The sequence below is a fragment of the Danio aesculapii genome, chromosome 17 (assembly GCF_903798145.1).
Source record: "Danio aesculapii chromosome 17, fDanAes4.1, whole genome shotgun sequence".
Classification (NCBI taxonomy): domain Eukaryota; kingdom Metazoa; phylum Chordata; class Actinopteri; order Cypriniformes; family Danionidae; genus Danio; species Danio aesculapii.
In genome coordinates this window covers 40,675,773-40,698,488 of record NC_079451.1, presented here as the reverse complement: position 1 = coordinate 40,698,488, position 22,716 = coordinate 40,675,773, and the positions used below count along the sequence as shown (strand labels likewise).

The window sequence follows — 22,716 nt, the reverse complement described above, 5'->3', positions numbered from 1 at the left end:
AGATTACTTATGATTTGTAGTAATTACGTGATAAAATTGTAGCCAGTAAAAATGTAGACCACTTATTTGGGTAATGTAATCTGATTACTTTTAGATTACTTTATGCTTTTTTTTAGATTACTTAAGATTTGTAGTAATTGCGTGATAAAATTGTAGCCAGTAAAAATTAGACTACTTATTTGGGTAATGTAATCTGATTACTTTTAGATTACTTTTTGCTTTTTTAGAATTTTAATAAATTGCGTGATAAACCTTGTAGTCAGTAACAATGTAGACCAGGGATTCTCAACCAGTGGGCTGTGGCCCACAGCGATCCTGCGGGTGGGCTGCGAGATAGCTTCAAATTAACTTAAATATTATACTATAATTATCTGATTTCATTATTAAATATGTCATATTAAAATTATAGTAGTAATGGCATAATGTAAATGTAATTAACCCTCACTGTTAATTACAGACATAACTGTGGCTTAAATTTCCAACCCCTGCGCGTCAACTGGGACTACGTTCTCAGTTGTATAAAGCAAACAATGACGCAAATGTAAAGGTAACGATGATTAGAGTTATAAGTTATAACCAGCTCACGCGTGCCTCACGTCTGCGACTCGTACTGTATTAGTCACACAAGTCTGTTGATTCACAAACAATGCGTGTTCTCTTTGTGTGAACACTTTAAATATCCACATAGTTGTCCAAATTAACGTCTTGTGAGTGTTTTATAACTGAGGTGTGTACAGGAGGATCTAGCAAGACTCTGTGGTGTTTCAGTAGTGAATAGCTATTCACTGTTCCTGTCAGCGAACTCCAATTATGTCCAGCTACACACCAAAGCGCCTTCAGATCGATGTGTTTCTACAGATTTAAAGGGTTTTTACTGTATTTTACATTTACGGTTTGGGTTAGGTTGTTTATTTTAGTGGATATAGATCAATAGATGAATAGAAGTCAGTCTAAATCACAGCATCAGCAGTTTTATACACACATACACACACATGGACTGAATAATAGAAGCAAAATAAATGTTTTGCTAATAACTACAGCTTTAAAATAAGCATTTTCTATAGACAATCAGTTCCTCATTTTCTATAGACAATCAGGGCCTCAAGGTGGGCCTCGAAGTGAAAAAGGTTGAGAACCCCTGATGTATTGGAGCAATATATTCAGATTACCTTTGGATTACTTTTACACTATGTGTTGCTTATTTAGTTACTAATAAATAGCATTAATTGCATGATAAAAATTGTAGTCAGTAACAAAAGATTACGTATTTATGTAACATTCTGACAAATGTTAGATTACTTTTAGCTTAATTAGATTACTTTTGAAATTGTAGTAATTACATGAGTTTAGTTGGTAACCATGTAAATCACTTGTTTTATCAAATGTACTCTTGATTACTTTTCGATTACTTTTTTTTTGCACAAAATAATTTACATGGCAATTAAATTTGAGAACAACATAAATTGAAATATGATTATGCAATAGATGCATCATATCAAATTATATTACTACTATCACAAAATGACCATAAAATCATTATCAATATATATACATACATACAGTTGAAGTCAGAATTATTAGCCCCCCTGATTTATTAGCCCCCGTTTATTTATTTATTTATTTATTTATTTTTTCCCATTTTCTGTTTAACAGAGAGATTTTTTCAACACATTTCTAAACACAATAGTTTTAATAGCTCATTTCTAATAACTGATTTATTTTATCTTTGCCATGACGACAGTGAATAATATTTGACTAGATATTTTAAGACACTTCTCTACAGCTTAAAGTGACATTTAAAGGTTTAACTAGGTTAACTAGGCAGGTTAGGGTAATTAGGCAAGTTATTGTTTAACGATGGTTTGTTCTGTAGACTATTGAAACAAAATACAGCTAAAAGGGGCTAATAATTTTGGAAAAAAAATTTTGTTTTTAAAAAATTAAGTTTTTAAAAAATTGAAAACTGTTTTTATTCTAGCCGAAATAAAACAAATAAGGCTTATCATTTATCATGTTGTTCAGCTGCAAGAAATAGAAGTTTCTAAAATATAAATTTTAGGTGTTGGTTAGAACAAAAAGTCCTTTAATTATGTAAACTAGTCCTTCGATCGCGTGTCGTTGCTTTTATTTAGAAGACGACTTAAATCAGCCTTTAGGCTTGACAGACGGGCTCGCTCCTGTTGATGTCGTTAATCTGGCAACCTGCACTTGCATGTGTTTTGAACTAGACATGCAATACCTAGTTCAACTACTGGGTAGGTGTCAAAAGTACATTCTTCATCACTTTCTCCAGAAGAAAAAATATTATCAGACATACTGTGAAAATGTCCTTGCTCTGTTAAACATATTTGGGAAATATTTATAAAAGAAAAAAAAAAAAAAAATCAAAGGGGGTTAATAATTTTGACTTCAACTGTGTATATTTTTAACTAAAAGCAGTGACAGGTCAGTAACTGCATTAAAAAAATAAGTAAAAATAGGTCAAATCCGCATGATGGGATGTTGTATTACACAATCATGTGTGCAGTAACAAATAAAATATATTATTTTCTGTGATTTTAGTCATTACGATGTCTAAATTATTGCATAATTGACTGGAAGATTATTTTCATTTAACTATATTATTAAAAAAAGTAACTATGATAAGCACGATTTTCCTCTTTTCTGACTGCATCTAAACATCAATAATTCCTCAATATACACATATTGCTTTCCCGTCCCTATAAACTTTATCCCATAAATCCTTCCACAGAAAAATGCTACGTCCAGGCTACACATGACTATGTCCATTATTATTATTATTATTATTATTTCTTCAGTACCGTCATTTAAACAAATATAAGACCATAATCTGTAATAAGATCTGAGCTTTAAGACTTTAAAAATGAAGTCTCTTCAAATGAGGTTCAGTTGATGGCAGTAAACAGTGGGCTACTTGAGTCAAAAAAACTGGCCAAAGTGGTTTTTCCTGTGTTTACCACAAACCGGAAGTCCCCACACAGACAGGGATCCTCCTGGCGTCTTCCAGCAAAGGCCTGTACATTTAATATTTTTTGTTGTCCTGCTATGAGCTCGGGGACAGCCAGTGTTTTAGCTCATCCATGCCACGCTGCACTCGTCCCACATAAAAGTCCATGTTGTGCGAGAAGTCTGTGCAAACGCTGGACTGAGTGTCTCCAAATGTGCAGTAAAGTGCGGTCCCGCCCACACTGATCACCACAGTAGCCAAACACAGCAGGAGGAGGAGCAGCCACGAGTCACCACCCACCTCATCTGCATATTGGGGAGGAGCAATAATAATATTGGATGAGAACACAGGTGACGTGAATGCTGCAAAAAATAAGAGTAGCTGTAATTTAAAGGTATAGTTCACCCAAAAATGAACTATTACTCACTACTTAGTCACACTCAATTGGCTGATTGGTTTCTTTGTATTGTTAAACTCAAAAGAAGTTACACTGATGATTTTTGGAACCCGGTAACCATCGACTTCCATAGAAGGAAAAACAAATTCTATGGAAGTCAATGGTTGATGGTTTCCAACATGCTTCAAAATATCATGTTTTGTGTCAGAAGAAAGATACTCAAATAGCTTTGTTATAAGTGAAGGGTGAGTAAATAATGACAGATAAAAAAAAAATATCAAGGCTATATGGAAATCTAGATTTCAGAGTTAAAACATTTATATTGATAATTTAATTTGCATTTCGTCAAAATGCATAAACATGATGAGAATATTATAAACTTAAGTCTGTTTATTTGGATTTTTTTTGTTGCTAATGCTGAATGTGAAAATTGGTCAGTTTTATGTATTTTCTTTTAATAAAACCATGTCTGATCTTCATGCTGTAGCTTTGAGAAACATGTTTAAAAACATAATTTCAAGATTACATACAAAATAAATGCATTACAGAATCACTATTTGTTATTAAAAGTCATTACTTACAATAACAAAAGGGCTGTAAAATATATAAATAAGGACATCTGCATTTTTATAATTAAAGATAATGCTGTATAATCTACAAAGAATAAATCAATTTAGTCTGAGACATTTTTTTCTAAAAGAAATCCAGAGTCAAAATAGTTTCGTTTAAAGAGCCCCAATTATGGGTTTTTGAAAATGAGCTTCCATGCAGTTTGTAAAGGAATGAAAACATTCAGCTGAGGTTTAAATCTGAAAGTGCGCCGTGTTTAAAACTATTGATTCTTTAACAAAATACTCGACTCAGAGTTTAATGAATGAATCGACCATTATCATACCATTTTGGATGTGTATGACTGCTAACAGCCAATAAGTTGATCAAACTGAATTTAAAGGGATAGTTCACCCAACTCTGTCGCCATTTACTCATGGTTCCAAAGCTGTTTCTATCTTCTGTTGAACACAAAGGAAGATATTTTGAAGAATGTTGGAAAAAAACAGCAATTGACTTCCTATAGTATTCTTTGCTGCTACTATGGGCGTCAATGGCAGCTTTTTTCCAACATTCTTCAAAAGATCTTCCTTTGTGTTCAACAGAAGAAAGAAACTGACCATTGACTTCCATAGTATTTTTGTTCCTACTATGAATGTCAACTGCTTCATTTTCCCCCACACTCTCGTTTCAAAGAAAGAAATTCATGAAAGATTAGAACCAACCAGTAAATGGTGCAGAAATGTACATTTTTGCGTGAACTATCCCCTCAAGACTATTAGAAAACATTACTAGTTCTTACCGTGGTCCAATCCCTCGTCAGGCTCTCGGAAACGGACCTTTCTTTTGGACACAGGTTTGGGAGCAGCAGGAGCTGAGCTGTTTTCTCCTTCCAGAGAGACTCTTCTCTTCAAGATGGACACAAGCCCAGCAGCTGGAGTGATCTGACGGACAGAAACACAGACAGACCACACGCTCTTCAGTCATTTATTTACAAATATCCGGAAAAGATGTGCGCTGACAGACTTTACCCACTAGAGGTCACTATAAGCTGCGTGGGCAGGTGATGTCAACTACACTGTGTTGCACAGAACCGTATTGTTCTATGGTTTAGATATAAAAAGCTTTTCGTAATGTTAGTTTGTGAAATGAATGCTTCAGTGAATCAAATGTATGAATTTATTTAAATTGCAGCTAATTTATTAATAAAATGCACAAGTTTTCAGTGTTTTGAGGGATATTCAGTGTATGCTGACCTACAGTAACTTCTGATTAGCTGTTTTGGAGGGTTACTGTAGGTCAAAATATGTGCCTATGTTTATGCTATATTTAGATATAATGTCAATGTCAATTTTATTCATACAGCACTATTTAACGCAACAAGAGGTTGACCAATGTGCTGCACAGTACAAATCAAAACAGATAAAAAACAAATGTATATATAAAATTATTGCTAAAACAGACAATTTTCACTGATAAAATGCCAAATCAAAGAGGTAAGTTTTCAGCCTAGATTTAAAAACAGACAGGGATGAAACAGATCTGATACAGAGGGGCAGAGCATTCCACAACCTAGGACCAGCTACTGCGAAAGCACGGTCACCTCTGCATTTCAGCCTCAACTTAGGGATGCATAACAGTCTCTGGTTAGATTACCGAAGAGACTGACCAGGCTGATGCTCAATTAAAATGTCTGACAGATAAGAAGGTGCCAGGCCATTTAGAGATTTAAAAACTAAGAGAAGCATTTAAAAGTGACTCAACAGTGCACAGGCAGCCAGTGCAGAGAGCGTAAAACTGGTGTAATGTGCTCATGTTTCTTGGTACCCGTTAAAAGCCTTGCAGCAGCATTTTGAACTAATTGTAATCGGGATAAGGTTTTCTGACTAATCCCAAAAACATCTATTTTATGAAGGAAGTGTCTTGTGAACACTTACGATGTATATCTGTACTCTTTATATCTGCCGATTTCACTATTGAATGATTTTTTTGGCAAAGACTGATTGGCGTGATTATGCAATCACAATGGTATGAACCTTTATAGAGGTGGTCAAATATATATTTATATTATCTACACTATCAATATTTAATATACAGACCAATAAAAGCTATTTCTCACTATTAAATGGTGTACCATGATCAAACCTCTTGTTCTGACGTCCTTCAGTGGGGATCAACTGTTAATTAAGGGGGGTCAATCCCACCCAAATTCCCCTGTAATTTGTACCCTGTATATAAGCCTTTTAAATAAGCCTTCACCACCTGTGGGCATTTATTCTACACAAAATTAGAAATATACTGAATTAAACATAACATTTATAACATTTCAATTTATTAAACAATAACATGACCTAATTTATTAATAAAACATATTTATGTTTAAAGTGTTTTGAAGGATATTCAGAGTATGCTGACCTACAGTAACCTCTGATTAGCCATTTAAAAGGTTACTCGATGTCAAACAATGACCCTTATTTCACTTTACTTTAGGTTATATCTAGATACAAACATCTATTTTATCAGGGAAGTGTCTTGTGAACACTTACGATGTATATCTGTGCTCTCTATATCTGCCGATTTCACTATTGAATGATTTTTTTGGCATAGACTGATTGGCGTGATTATGCAATTACAATGGTATAAACCTTTATAGAGGTGGTCACATATATATTTATATCATCTGTACTTTTAATATTTAATATACAGACCAATAAAAGCTATTTCTCACTAGTGGACCACTATCATACATCTTGTTTTGACATCCTTCAGTAGGGAACATTTGTTAATCAAGGAGTTCAATCCCACCCAAACCCCCCTGTAATTTGCACCCTGTATATAAGCCGTTTAAAAAAACACTTCTCCACCTGTGTGCATTTACTGCATACAAAATTAGAAATATACTGAATTCAGCATAACATTTATGACATTATAATTAATAAAACAATAAAAATATACTATTTTAAAGTGTTTAAAATATGGGTCAAAATTTTAATTAAAAACGATACATTTATAAATCTTGAATATATTAAGAAATATTTAATTTCAAGCATATTCATTCTTTAAATAAACTCTTTAGCAGGTCCTGTGCAGTACACATTCATTCATTCATTTTCCTTCAGCTTAGTCTCTTTATTCATCAGGGGTAGCCACAGCAGAATGAACTTTTCCAGCTTATGTTTTCATCTGAGAAATATTGCTAAGTTACGAAGTATGCTTCCATCTCAGATGCAGAAAAGCTAGTCCATGCTTTTATGACTTATAGGCTGGACTACTGTAATGCACTGTTTGCTGGCTGCCCAGCATCCTCTATTAACAAACTTCAGCTAGTACAAAATGCAGCTGCCAGAGTTCTTACCAGGTCTAGAAAATTTGATCACATCACCCCAATTTTATCTTCCTTACACTGGCTGCCTGTTAAGTTTCGTATTGAATTTAAAATACTGCTTCTTACATATAAAGCTTTAAATAATCTAGCTCCTGTTTATCTAATCAACCTTCTGTCTCGCCACAATCCAACTCGCTCTTTAAGATCTCAAAACTTAGGGCTTCTGGTAGTACCTAGAATAGCAAAGTCGAGTAAAGGAGGTCGAGCCTTCTCATTTATAGCTCCTGAACTCTGGAATAGCCTTCCTGATGATGTCCGAGGCTCAGACACACTCTCCCAATTCAAAACTAGATTAAAGACCCATCTTTTTAGTAAAGCATACACTTAGTGCATCACTTAGCGGTATGATACATGAATGTGCTCCACACAGGTTTCTTCATCTCGTTTATATACACTATGAACAGCAGCTACACTAATTATTCTCTTTATTCTCTATTTGCACCAGGGGATACTCATCCCGAGGCCCTCAGACTATGCAGCGCCACTGATTCGATCCAAGACCAGCGACGAGATGATCACAATGTTTCCATATCCTAGACCAGGCCGTATCCTGAGCAGCTGCTGTGGTGGTCATGGAGGAGTGGAGAGCATGAGACTGATTCCTGTGACGCTCCAGGGACAGATGAGTTTTCGCTGAGGTCCAGCTTCCAGCCTACGGCGCCTAGACTGCAGCTCTGCACAAAACGTTCGGCCAGAGGAGAAATGGTCGTGCCCAACTGAGCCTGGTTTCTCTCGAGGTTTTTTAATTCTTCACCTTCACCAATTGGTGAAGTATTTTCCTCGACGCTGTTGCCACTGGCTTGCATGGTTCCGGATCTGTAGAGCTGCGCATCGATGAATTACTCTTCAGTATTTGGACTCTCAGTAGTGATTATTAAACCACATTGAACTGAGCTAAACTGAACTGAACTTAAACACTGCAAACTGAACTGACACTGTTTCAATTTACTATGATCTTCTATGTGAAGCTGCTTTGACACAATCTACATTGTATAAGCGCTATACTAATAAAGGTGAATTGAATTGAATGTTTTACGCAGCGGATGCCCTTCCAGCTGCAACCCAGTATTAGAAAACACCCATACACATTCATTTACACACATACACTATGGCCAATTTAGTTAGCACATGTCTTTGGACTGTGGGAGAAACCCACACCAACACAGGGAGAACATCAGAAATTTCTCCACACAGAAATGCCAACTGACCCAGCTGGGACTTGAATCAGTGACCTTCTTGCTGTGAGGCAACATTTCTAACCACTGAGCCACCGTGTCACCCATGCAGTACACCGAATAATAATAACAATAATAATAATATTAATAATAATAAAACAATACAAATAATTGCTATTTAAAATGCAAAACCATGTACATACACAATAAATCTGCATCATCTTGAGCAAGTACCTTGAATAATACATGTCCTTTAATATTCAACGTTAAACAGGAATCCATTTGCTCAGCATTTGTCTGATCTGGGTTCAGCCCATCTCATAAATCATGCAGATGAGAATGAATGTATTGGAGACACTCGGGAAAGAGGAGTCCGTTTTGTTACATCAGCAGCAAGTGAGCAATGGAAAAGGTCACGGGGAGGTCAAACTACTCAAAACCAATGAGCATACAATCAATACTGAATCCCATGAAGGAATCTGAATATTAATGACATGAGTGTGTTACTGTTAATGAAAGTGTTAACGTTAATTCGTAAATGGTTTTTCTTAATTGAAATAATGGTGTAATAAAAGAAAATATATATTAGATACTTAAAATAAATAAAACATACATATTAAAAACTTCAAAGAATGAAAAGAAGCATCAGAAATGTTGCAGGTAATTGCCAATATGTTTAAATTGAAGCACTAAAATTACTTCAAGAGAACCAAAATATTTTTAAATACAAGACAATTGTAATTGATAAACAATTACAAGTATTACTGCAATATTATTAAGTTAAACAAAAGTATCATGAAGTAATTGATAAAGACACATGTTACAAAATAATATTGACAAGTGTAAAATGCTATTTAAAAAAGTAATATTGAAATAAATACAAACTTACACTTTAAATTTATATATATATATATATATATATATATATATATATATATATATATAAATAAAATTTAATACAATTAAATTATATTTTATATTAATATAATTGTATATCTTATTAGCATGATATAATTGTGTATGAATATTAAATAACAGTATTCCCGCACTAAAGCACTAAAGAGAAGAAAACGCACTTTTAAATCAATTTATACAAGAATAATTACTTTACATCCATGTCATTAGCTTGTGCTTTTAAATACTTGTTTTTTTTTAAAGGTGCAGAATGTAAGTTTGACATCCAGTGGTTGAACTAGGTATTGCACCCTAGGTTCAAAACACATGCAAGCGCAGGTTGCCAGATTAAATTACATCAACAGGAGCGAGCCTGTCTATCGAGCCTAAAGGCTGATTTAAATCGGGTTCTAAGTAAAAGCAAGGGCATGCGATAGGAGGAATATTTTCCATATTAAAAGGAGTTTTTGTTCTAACGAACACCTGAAATTTCTATTTTAGAAATGACTTCTATTTCTTGCAACTGAACAACAGAAAACTGACAATGATCACCTCAGGTACACCTCATGTGCTTTATTTTAACCTGTTAAATGCTAATAATGCGATTTTAAATGCCATTTTACATGACATTTATTGCCATACTACTGAAAGCAGAGGCAGATAGTTTACCTCAAGATTAAGTAAACCATTTGAAATTGAACTGTAGAACTGCGACTCAGTGCAAGTCAACACATATCAGTAATTCAGCATGTACATTTAATAATGTTAAAGAGGTTTAATTTGTATTAATTAGATTATAAACCCTACCATTTCACTGGAGTGCAGTGAGTGCACTATTGTGTTCTTCTAAATTGCTGTTTTTAAAATTTTATAGTGTTTTGTCTGGTGCAAACAGCCAAATTGCTTATCATAGCATATCTTCTCATGTAGTGTGTTGTTAGGACACGGGGTTATAATGTAACCTGCTCACCAAATGTTTACGTTTGTAATATTTATATTATTTTCTAATTTATAACCACCTCATGTGGAACTCTGAATCGGTGTCTCATTTCGGAGGCTGCTACGGTCAACTGGAGATCGCATTTCGGTCGCAAACACATTCTTTGAGAGCCTTTCTGACTGAATGAATGAAATGCACTGTTTTCCATGAAGGCAACCCGGGGTGCTGAAATATAATTGGCTAAACTGGCAGTGGGCGGGTTAAAGGGACCAAAACAAAGACAGCTATTCCGGCATGCAACACACAACACAAGCAGAATATCTGACTTCAGCATTGTTTTTCAGATAAACAAGAATGTTCACTTAACATGTTTCTTAAATATTTGCAAACATATCATGATATTTTATGCTTTAGAAGAGTCAAAAACTTACATACAGCACCTAAAAAACAAAAAAACAACTCCGGATTGATTCTCTACCAAAAAAATAAAAGCAACTTTTCTGTCGCCTCATTTCACCCATATTTGGCAATCTCTGTCTCAACGAAAACAACTTTTTCAAGAACTGCAATTATAGTTTTCTTTTTTCGCTCCAAAATAATGGTTTCGTTTTTCAGAAGAGACTAAAGCCAAAGATTTTCAACCCTGTGAAACATCAACCATCCATACATTGGCTTAGTAAGATGTTAAAAGCTAATAAAAAAAAAGACCCCACTGTATTTCAATGTCCTATAACACTGTAAAGATGCTTAAAAGCAGTAATAAACATTATTAAAAGCAATAAGCCACAACAGTATGTGTTTTTACAATACTTTGGTTAAAGATATGAGGCAAGCAAATAATGCACAGCATCTTAAATCATAATTTAGAGACTAAACCATCTGTTTTTTAATCACTTTCTATGATGATTATATAACAAAGTAGAGGATTATACACACACCTGCCACTTTATTAGGTACACCTTCCTAGTACTAGGTTGGACCCCTTTTGTCTTCAGAACTGCCTTAATCCTCCGTAGCATATATTCAACAAGATACTGGATATATTCCTCAGAGATTTTGGTCTATATTGACATGATAGCATCACGCAGTTGCTGCAGAATTGTCAGCTGCACATCTATGATCAGAATCTCTCGTTTCACCACATCCCAAAGGTGCTTTATTGGATTGAGTTCTGCTGACTGTGGAGGCCATTTGAGTAGTAAACTCATTGTCATGGTCAAGAAACCAGTCTGAGATGATTCGACCTTCATGGTGCGTAATCCTGCTGGAAGTAGCCATCAGAAAATGGGTACACTGTGGTCATAAAGGGATAGACATGGTCAGCAACAATACTCAGATAGGCTGTGGCGTTAACATGATGCTCAGTTGGTACTAATAGGCCCAAAGAGTGCCAATAAAATATCCCCCACACCATTACAGCACCACCACCAGTCTGAATCGTTGATACAAGGCAAAATGGATCCATGTTTTCATGGTGTTGACGCCAAACTCTGACCCTACCATCCGAATGTTGCAGCAGAAATCAAAACTAATCAGACTAGGCAACGTATATTCAATCTTCTATTGTCCAATTTTAGTGATCCGGTGCCAATTGTAGCCTCAGTTTTCTGTTCTTAGCTGACAGGAGTGGCACCCAGTGTGGTCTTCTGCTGCTGTAGCCCATCTGCCTCAAGGTTGGATGCGTTGTATATTTTCTGAGATGCTCTTCTGCAGACCTCAGTTGTAACGAGTGGTTATTTGAGTTACTGTTGCCTTTTTGTCAGCTCAAACCAGTCTGGCTATTCTCCTCTGACCTCTGGCATTAACAAGACATTTGCACCCACAGAACTGCCGCTCACTGGATATTTTCTCTTTGTCGGATCATTCTCTGTAAACCCTAGAGATGGTTGTGCGTGAAAATCCCAGTAGATCAGCAGTTTCTGAAATACTCAGACCAGCTCATCTGGCACCAACAACCATGCCACCATTGAAAGTCATTTAAATCACCTTTCTTCTCCATTCTGATGCTCGGTTTGAACTGCAGCAGATCGTCTTGAACATGTCTAAATAGATTAAGTTGCTGCCATGTGATTGGCTGATTAGAAATTTGAATAAACGAGCAGTTGGACAGGTGTACCTAATAAAATGGGTGTATATTATGAAGATTCCCATACGTTCATGTGTCTACTTTACTATTGTATATAGTGCCTCTAATACGCTATTTAAAAGGTTATTCATTTTATTTTAGAGATCTAAGGTCCATGGTCTCCCCTCTCATGTAAGATCTTCTCCTTCTCTAGACATTTTTCATTCATCATCTAGACTTAAATGCTACTATTATTCTTTAGCTTTAAAACTACAACCATATCCACACATGTGTTATAGTCTAGATCTGTTTGTACATTTGTACAGCACTTTGGATCAATTTTGTGGTCAAAAAATAAAATTAAAAAACATTCATTTCCTTCATTAAATTTCATCATCCTCATCATCATACAGTTGAGGTCAGAATTATTAGCCTCCCTGAATTATTAGCCCCCCTGTTAATTTTTTCCACTAATTTCTGTTTAAGGGAGAGATGATTTCTTCAACACATTTCTAAACATAATAGTTTTAATAACTCATTTCTAATAACTGATTTATTTATTATCTTTGCCATGATGACAGTAAATAATATTTTAGTAGATATTTTCAAGATACTAGTATTCAGCTAAAAGTGAACTAATTATCATATCTCAATTTCTGCTCTTCCTCTGCACTTGTAAAAAGTGACATGAGCACAGTAGCCAATTAGGCATGGACAAAAGTTTTAGCCACCTAATCCGCACTGTCCTAATGCAACGCTCTATTCTGCTTATGCATAAACCACACATGCTCATCGGAAAAGCAAAGTCCTTCAAGCAAATTTAGGGCATTTGGGCACAATAAATCAAACGTTCGGAGATTAAAGATTAATTGTGCAGTGTATAATTATTTACACAATGAAAATGATACAGTGTCCTATTACATTTGATTATTTAATTACTATTGCTGAATACTTTTTGACTTCCCAGAAATTCATAAATCATTTGTATCTTTGCTCTGTATTTAACTTAACATTTTTACTTGCAGATACGTTCACCTACCAAATCCTCCCAATCAATCGATAATTATATATTCTTTACAAAAAGAGCCAAGTCATCTGGTGAAATTGTCTTCATATTGTAATATATTGAAGTCAAAATGATTATCCCTCATGTGAATTTTTTCTTTTTCAAATATTTCCCAAATGATGATTAACAGAGCAAGAAATTTTTCACAGTATTTTCTATAATATTTTTTCTTCCTGTTGAAAGTCTTATTTGTTTTATTTCGGCTAGAATAAAAGCAGATTTTAATAATTTAAAAGCCATTTTAGGATCAATATTATTAGCCCCCTTAAGCAATATTTTTTCAGATAGTCTACAGAACAAACCATCATTATACAATAACTTGCCTAAATACCCAAACTTACCTAATTAACCTAGTTAAGCCTTTAAATGTCACTTTAAACTGAATACTAGTATCTTGAAATAACTAGTAAAATATTATTTACTGTCATCATGGCAAAGACAATAGAGATCAGTTTTTAGTAATTAGTTATTAAAAATATTATGTTTAAAAACTGTTAAAAAAAATTCTCTATTAAAGAGAAATTGGGGATAAAAATGTACAGGGGGGATAGTAATTCACGAGGGCTAATAATTCTGACTTCAACTGTATATAAATTAATAAATAAATTATGGTAAAATAAATATATTGCAATGTCAGTTTTTCCAATATGGTGCAACCATAATAAGCAGCATGCTAAAATGAATAGGACAGAAAAAAACATATTCATTAATCCCTTGAGTAAATAAACACTTGAGTAATTAGTCTTTCAAACATCCCACAATATGGTGAGCCAATTGTGAAGTAGGCCATTAACAGTGAGCGATCATCATAACAGCCCAAAAATAACACATGCTTATCATCAATCATGAAAAATCAGTCTGATGAAGGAGACTAAAGCCAAAAAGGACTACTCGAATCACTCTGATGGCCCTCTTATATAGAAAAAACAACAACATCCTGGCACAATCAATAAGTTAATGTCAAAATGTCATGTAAAACGCTCCATATTGATTTATTCATTCATTTTCCTTCAGCTTAGTCCCTTTGTTCATCAGGGTTCGCCATGGCGGAATGAACCGCCAACTTATCCAGCATATGTTTTACACAGCGGATGCCCTTCCAGCTTCAACCTATTACTGGGAAACACCCAAACACACTCATTCATACACATACACTACGGCTAATTTAGCTTACCCAATTCACTTATAGCGCATGCCTTTATGGGGGAAACCGGAGCACCCAAAGGAAACCCACACCAACACAGGGAGAACACGCAAACTCCACACAGAAATGCCAACTGAGCCAGCCGACCTCGAACCAGCGACCTTCTTGGTGTGAGGCGACAGTGCTAACCACTGAGCCACAGTGTCACCCAAACATACAGTAGTCACTTACTAAATCAGAGTATGTGCAGGAATCCTAAAGGTAATTTCAATACCTTTTTAAGACTTTTTAAAGACCGCCTCAGAATATTTGAAGACCTCATCGCCACTTCAAGTTCTAATCAGTATCAAAACTTTAACTTAATAAACAGTTGCTAATAAACCGTTGTAGTTAAATAAATCAATGAAGCACAACCATGCAACAGAACTCAGATAAGCTTGGAAAGAAACAAAGCTTGAAAGGATAAATTACGTGGTTGTTTTCAGCGACGGGTTTTAGCCACTGTTTAAACTCTTCTTTCTCCAACCAGGAGTACGCAAACTTACATTTTCCCATTTTGCCACTCTATGGTTTTGCTTCAGGTGGAAAGCGTCACATCACCCTCCCGTGTTTGTCGTAACATTACATCACCCAGACAAAGTAGCTTGGCCCGACATGCCCCAGCCCGAACCAATCACGTGGATCGAGCACGCTGTTGTTAATATTAGGAGGAAAATATTATTCTTTTTTGGTGTCAAACACTTTGGACAATGCTTAAACTAAATTTAAGACCTCGTAAAAATGCGATTTAGACTTTTTAATACCTTTAAAGGGCCTTGATTTTTCTCATAATAGATTTATCAACTTTTAATACTTTTAAGACCCTGCGGACACCCTGTAAATAAAAATCAATGCATCTTGCTGAAAACATTGTATCTGGAGCTACTTCTCTGTTTATTCATTTGTTGTTTATTATTATTTATTATTAAGTGACATAGTGAGTTTTAGCTATTAGTTTGATATATTTGTTACTGATTATTTTTCTAATATTTGAAGATTATAACATTGTAGGACAATAAAAGTAGTGTTTTTTTCAACAAATAAATACTACTTTAATTGTTTAAGGTTTTCAAGTAATGCTTTTATAAATATTGTGTAAAAACTACATCTTTAGTACTCTATCAATATAAAGAATACACAACTGACATTTCTAAAAGAACAAAAAAGTAGTAAAGATGACCCTTTTGTAAATTAAAAGAAACAAATAGTTTAAGATTATTTAATCTAATATAATAAGATAAGATTAAATAATATATAAAAAAAGAAAAGACATTTGCTTTGAAGTTATATTTTTAAAATACATTTTAAATTAAAGGTGCAGTATGCAAGTTTGGCACCCAGTGGTTGAACTAGGTATTGCACTCCTGGATCAAAACAGACGTATGCGCAGGTTGCCAGATTGAGGACAGGAGCAAGTCTGACGATCAAGCTTAAATGCTGATATTAATCGTGTTCTAAATAAAAGCAGCGGCATGCGATAGAAGGAATATTTTCCATGTTAAATCGAGTTTTTGTCCTAACCAACACCTCGAAGTCATATTTTAGAAATGGCTTCTATTTCTCATAGGTGAACAACAGAAAACTATGACAATTACCACCTCAGGTACAGCTCATGTGCTTTATTCAGTGTTAAATGTTAATAATGTGAGTTTGAATGCCATTTTACATGACATTTATTGCCATACTACTGAAAGCAGCAGCAGCTAGTTTACCTCAGATCTTGAAAATAAAATAAACCGTTTCAAATTAAACTTTAGGACTAATCACATATGAGTGATTCAGCATGTACATTTAATGATGTTAAAGAGGTTTAATATGTATTAAATAGACTATAAACCTAACCATTTCGTGAGTAAGGGCATATTCTGTGCTTTTGAATGGCTGTATTTAAATTTCTATCATGTTTCGTCTGGTGCAAACAGTCAAATTGCTTATCACTGCAAATCTCGTTATGTAATGTGTTGTTGGACATGGGGTTACAATGTAACCTGCTCACCTAATGTTTACGTTTGTAATATTTATATTATTTTCAAATAATAACCTCATGTTGAACTGAATCTGTCACTATTTGGAGTCTGCTACTGTCCACCGGAGGTCACATTTCGGTCACTGATGCATGCTTTTCTGAATGAATGGATGAATGAATGCATGAAATACGTGATTTTCCACCAAGGCAACCTGGGGTGCTGAAATATAATTGGCTAAACTGGCAGTGGGCAATTAAAATGACCAAAACAAAGACAGCGTTCCAGCACAGAAAACACATTTTCAAAGCAGAATATCTGACTTCAGCATTGTTTTTCAGATAAACAAGAATGTTCACTCAGCATGTTTCTTAAATATCTGCAAACATATTATGGTATTTTTATGCTTTAGAAGAGTCAAAAACTTACACACAGCACCTTTAAAGCTTTTTTGAACATTTTGTTCTTCAGAAAAATCTGAAAAATGTAGAGAATCTGTCAACATTTCCACAATAATTTTTAGCCACACAAAGTTTTTATAATTATATATTATTGTAAAAAAGCCAGAAATAACACATGCTTGTCATCGCAAAATAAAAAAATCTAAAGCTAAAGAGGACTTCTTAACCCCCTCCAATGCTTCCCCATTTGATAATATAGCAGACACACAATCAGTAAGCTTATGTCCGTCTGTGGTCATTCAGCATTAATAGCCACAAAAGGCCATAATAAGTCCATCACTGTCCAGATCACGAAGACTTGATTCTGCACACACTGAAATAAAAACATCAATCTATAAATGCACTGCCAAGATGCTGCCATTAGTTTGTGATTCAACAGAAATCATGTTTATCATGTTAATGGATTAATTCCTCAAATAATCACTTTAAAACTATAGTGGATATACAAGCAGTTGTCACTAAATAACCAAAACCAAGAAGTTTTCTGCTGACGTCTTGCTTTGTGTGTTTATGTGTTTAAGTCTTTTATAACTGAACTAATAAATAATCTTTGAATTTTGCATTTTATGATAGAAACATTTTTTGATTTATGTTTTCCTGGTCATTAAATTCTGTCTGATTATAAGGCATCAAAACTTTGTAATGCTGAGCACAACGAAGATTACAACGCAAGCACATCACGTTTCTAAATATGCTCTCGACCTTTCCAAGAAAAGGAAACGTTCAGACAAATATGTTCAAAAGTCAAACCATTTAAACTAGCTAACAGATCTGACAACTGACGCCAGAGACTGAAGGTCATAATCCACCTGTACACTGATAAACAGGCCAATGCTGAGTCACAATCACACACAACATCTATTCTAGTGCACAAAACAAGACGCTTTGAGAAAAGTTATTTTTTTTGTCAATGAGTCAATGAGGCTCCAATACTGTTCAAAACACTGTTCAGTTGTCTTTTGTAATGATAAAGAAAATAATGTAGTGATTTCACTTTTTTAACATTCTAAATAATGTTTATTATGTCTACATGTGTTATTATTAGTTATTTTATATTGTTGTTCAAATCATCTCTCTGGCTGTATTGGATGGCTTATTTTTGACACCTTTTTAGATAAATAGAAAGTGACGGACAGATGGACAGATAGAATAGACGGATAGAACAGACAGACTGATGGGATGGACGGATAGGACAGATGAATGGATAGGACGGACGGACAGGACAGATGGACAGGACAGACAGATGGATAGGACTGACGGATAGGACGGATGAATAGGACGGATAAGACAGGAGAAAGAGATAGGACAGGACAGACTGATAGGACAGGACGGACGGACGGACAGATGGATAGGAAGGACGGACAGATAGGATGGATGAAAAGGATAGGACAGACGGATAGGATGGATGGACAAAACAAACAGATAGGACAGACGGATAGGACAGACGAACAGGATGGACGGATGGACGGATGGATAGGACGGACAGACAGATAGGATGGACAAATAGGATAAGACGGACAGGACGAATAGACGGATAAGATGGACGGATAGGACAAACAGGACAGATGGATAGGATGGACGGATAGGACGGTTGAATAAGACGGACGGACGAATAAGATGGATGGACGGATAGGACGGACGGATAGGACCACCGGATAGGACGGACGGACAGATGGATAGGATAGGACAGATAGGACGGACGGACAGATGGATAGGATAGGATTGGACAGATAGAACGGACGGACGGATAGGAGGGACAGGATGGACTGATAGGACGGATGGACGGAGGAACAGATATGATGGACAGATAGGACAGGACAGACGGATAAGACAGGACATGACAGATGGGTAGGTCAGACAAACGGATAGGACGAACAGACGGATGGCTAGGATAGGACAGACAGGACGGATAGGATGGACAGATAGATAGATACGATGAATAGATGGTGAGAGATTACAAATTTCTTTCCATTGTAAAATACATTCTGAGGGAGCCTATATGTGAAATACAGTTTCATGTCTCCAACGTAATGCAAATTGTCAGCTCAAAGCCGGCTGTGTCTATTGTCTTACAAATGGCTGGGTAACATTTTCAAGCTGGTCAAGTGGCAGAACGGGTTCTGACTCCAGTACTTCATTTGCACACTTTGTCTTCATGCTAAAATGTACCATGAATGGGTACTAATAAGCTGATGAGATCAGGGCTGGGAAAAATGCAATTTACCCTGCTGACAACACCACTTTCAATTGTAAGCTTTGTTTAGGTTGTCTCCAGCTATGTCTGTATAAATGTATTTAAAATTGAGTGCCTGGCTGCACTAGTTCAGATATCTTTCAATGAATGCCACATTTACAGAGAGTTCCCATTAAAGAAATCTGCTTTGAAAATACTCCCTGGTTTTGTTGCTTCTTCAAATTCACAACAATGAATACAATGGATGGACAGATACAATAGACGAACCAAGATGAATAAATATTGTATAAATGTATTGTTCACTGTTTGTTCATGTTAATAAATCACATTTAAAAAGTCACATTAACTAATACAACTTTATTGTAAAGTAAAATCTAAAAAGGTTAAAAAGTTAATAAAAAAATAGTCTTTTTTTATTAAACTTTATTACATTTTATTTTTAAAACTTGTTTAAACACATTTGCAATGTGTTTCGATGCACTTTGATACACTGTTGTTTTTTTAGTCTTATGCTTATCTTTTTGTTATTGTAAAGCACTCACTATATATTCCCATTGTGTTTGAAATGTGCTGCAGAAAAACATACTTTGCCAAGAAGAATTTAAAAAGAACACTGAATTATCTATAAATGTGCATATATAACAGTTTTATCTTGCGGCACAAGTTTTTTTGACAATATAAACAACGAGACATTTTCTTGAGCATTTATTTCAAAGCATTCAAATTTTAAAACAAAAACAAATTAGAAAATTATTATATTTTAAATTGCAATAATGTTTAATAATGTCATTTATTTACTTTTATTTTCAGCAAAAATAGTCATCTAATAAATGCAGGCTTTTTGAGCATACAAAACACATTTTATAGGTCTCAACTGTAATCAAACTATAATCTCAACCGAAAAACGAAGAGAGGGTGGGACATAGTGTAGCTCCTCCCCTTTTTAAATATCAGCCAATAGTGTTTTGTTTTATCACAGCTCTGCCAGTCAGAGTGGTTGAGTTCAAGCGCATCAAATGAAAAGCAAATGAGAAGCGTCTTGAAGGGGGCGGGGCATGTCAGCCACTAGAGAGGATTGATTGGTCAAGATTAGATGAGAAACTGAAGAATGAGATGACTTGAAAGAAGTTCATCCATTTAGGCGGCAGTGACAAACTGCAAGCTTCACATCTTTATATCGGTTTTATATCTTCTAAACACAAATTTTATCACTGTTTTGGAGCACACTAGCTTATAGATATCCTAAAAATGGATAATACTGATACTAACACTTAAAAACCGTTATTTTAATTTCACTGAACCTTTAAAAGCTCCTTACTGATTCCAAACGTTTGAATAGTAAAGTGAACGAGAAGCAAAACCAAAAGCTTAATGCTGAAATCAAGATTCTCTCCAAAGCAGCAGCAGCACATCACATGTTTGTTTGTGACCAGAACACAAAGGCCTTTAAGACAGTGGAGATAGGGCCGAAGAAGGCCTGTATTGTGCTGCCAAAGAGCAGCTCTGCAGAACCCATTGTTAATTGTCTGATGGAGGGCGGAAGTGTCATCATCACATCACACAATCATCATATTCAGGGGAAGTTCAGTCCTCAGGTCATCCAGTTTCTAAAATCACTGATGAGATTGCCACATCTATTACGTATCATGTATGAGCTTATCAGATGCTGTATCACTACACTGACTTACAGAAACGTAATTAGTAATTACCACAACCTGGTGGTGAGATCTGATAAAAAGTACACCCCCCCCCCCCCAAAAAAAAAAAAAAAATAAGTATAATAAGTATAATAATAATAATAGAATTAGCAGAGACAGCAGAGATTCAAAATTAATGCAAAACAAATTAATTAGATTAGCTAAGATTGAAATGTGGTTCAAGCAGCAAACTAAAAGCCTTGAGAAAAAAAAATACACTTCAATAAACTTATACTTATATAAACTATATTATTTAAACAAGAAGTAATAATAACAAGAAATAATAATAATATTATTATAGTACACATACGCTCAAAAATATTTGTGCTACTTGTTCAAACTACTTATTTAAAATGAGTTTAATCAACACAATTCTTGACTTTTTTCAGGGAAAACATAATTGTTTTAATTATCAATCAACTTAAATTTGTAAAACAATTAGGTTAATCTATTTGTGTTGGGTCAACATGAAGGAATTGTGTGAAACTCAGCATTTTTACTGTGTAGTTTCCACAAACGACTTTCTAATGACACTTTCTCAGGTCAATACAAGTTAAAGAATTAGTTCAGCTTAGTCTGTCATAACAAAACAACATAAAAAACTTTGTTTACATATTAAGATAATTATTTTAAGTTGAATTAAATCATTATATTTAATAATTGTCAATTAGAAATAATAAAATGTTTGATTATAATATTTTATAATATGTTTTGTTTTTTCAATCTATTCTATCTGTAAAAATCATAATTACGGTCTCGTTTGACTTGCAATGAACCTGGAATATTCCTTTCAAATCCTGACTTCATTGAAGTTACTGTAAGATGACATAAGATGACATCACTACGATGTCACTGGATGCTATCATAATGATGCCAGCAACTTTTACATCTTGAAAAATTCCATTTCAAAATGAACCAGTTTTTTTGATGTTACACAGCAATGGAAAACTGAAACCACTGAAAAAATGACCCCTCACAAACTCATTTTTGTCACTGCTGGGTTTTTTTCTGTAAACATGGCATCTTTCTTTTTGTTTGTTGATGTTGCTGCGGTTAAATAAAATGTATAGTAATTTTTAGTTAACACAATAACAATGTTTTAATTTGAGAACAGTTAAGAAATCAATATTTGGTGGAAAACCCCTGATTTCCAATTAAAACAATTGAAAACGTAACATTTGTCATTAGTCTGTAGAGCTATGGAACAAATATTTGTTTCAATTAAAATATTGTTAGTTGGCCAGAAAAGTACTGAAAAAATTATATAATATTTTGTAATAATAAATAAAAAACTAGTATGGTTTATTATTTTGTATAAGATCAATATTTTCTTATATGCACATTATTTATGGTTGCTTTGTGATATTTTTATCATTCATATATTTTATTTTTAGCTTTATTATTAAAATAAGACTAAAAAGAATATGAGTAAAATAAAAATATGTACATATATATATATATATATATATATATATATACACAATTGAAGTCAGAATTATAAGCCCCCTTTGAATTATTTTTCTTTTTTAAAATTTCCCAAATGATGTTTAACAGAGCAAGGACATTTTTACAGTATGTCTGATAATATTTTTTCTTCTGGAGAAAGTCTTATTTGTTAGAATAAAAGCAGTTTTTTTTTTTTTTAATTGAGGTCAATATTATTAGCCCCTTTAAGCTATATCTTTTTTTCGATAGTCTACAGCAGTGTTTCCCAACCCTGTTCCTGGAGGCACACCAACAGTTCATGTTTTGGATGTCTCCCTCATCTGACCCATTAA

General features: G+C 34.4%; 1 protein-coding gene across 1 annotated transcript in view; it reads right to left on the bottom strand.

Moving 5' to 3' along the window:
• Window positions 1-1,102: 1,102 nt before the first annotated feature.
• LOC130245024 (consortin-like) overlaps window positions 1,103-22,716 on the bottom strand; it is a 22,769-nt gene continuing 1,155 nt past the window's right edge. The window contains exons 2-3 of the mRNA XM_056477652.1: window positions 4,717-4,858; window positions 1,103-3,273 (exon numbers count right to left, since the gene is read on the bottom strand). Of these exons, the coding sequence (XP_056333627.1) occupies window positions 3,065-3,273; window positions 4,717-4,858 (351 nt within the window). The 3' untranslated portion in view covers window positions 1,103-3,064. The remainder of the gene's footprint in view (window positions 3,274-4,716; window positions 4,859-22,716) is intronic.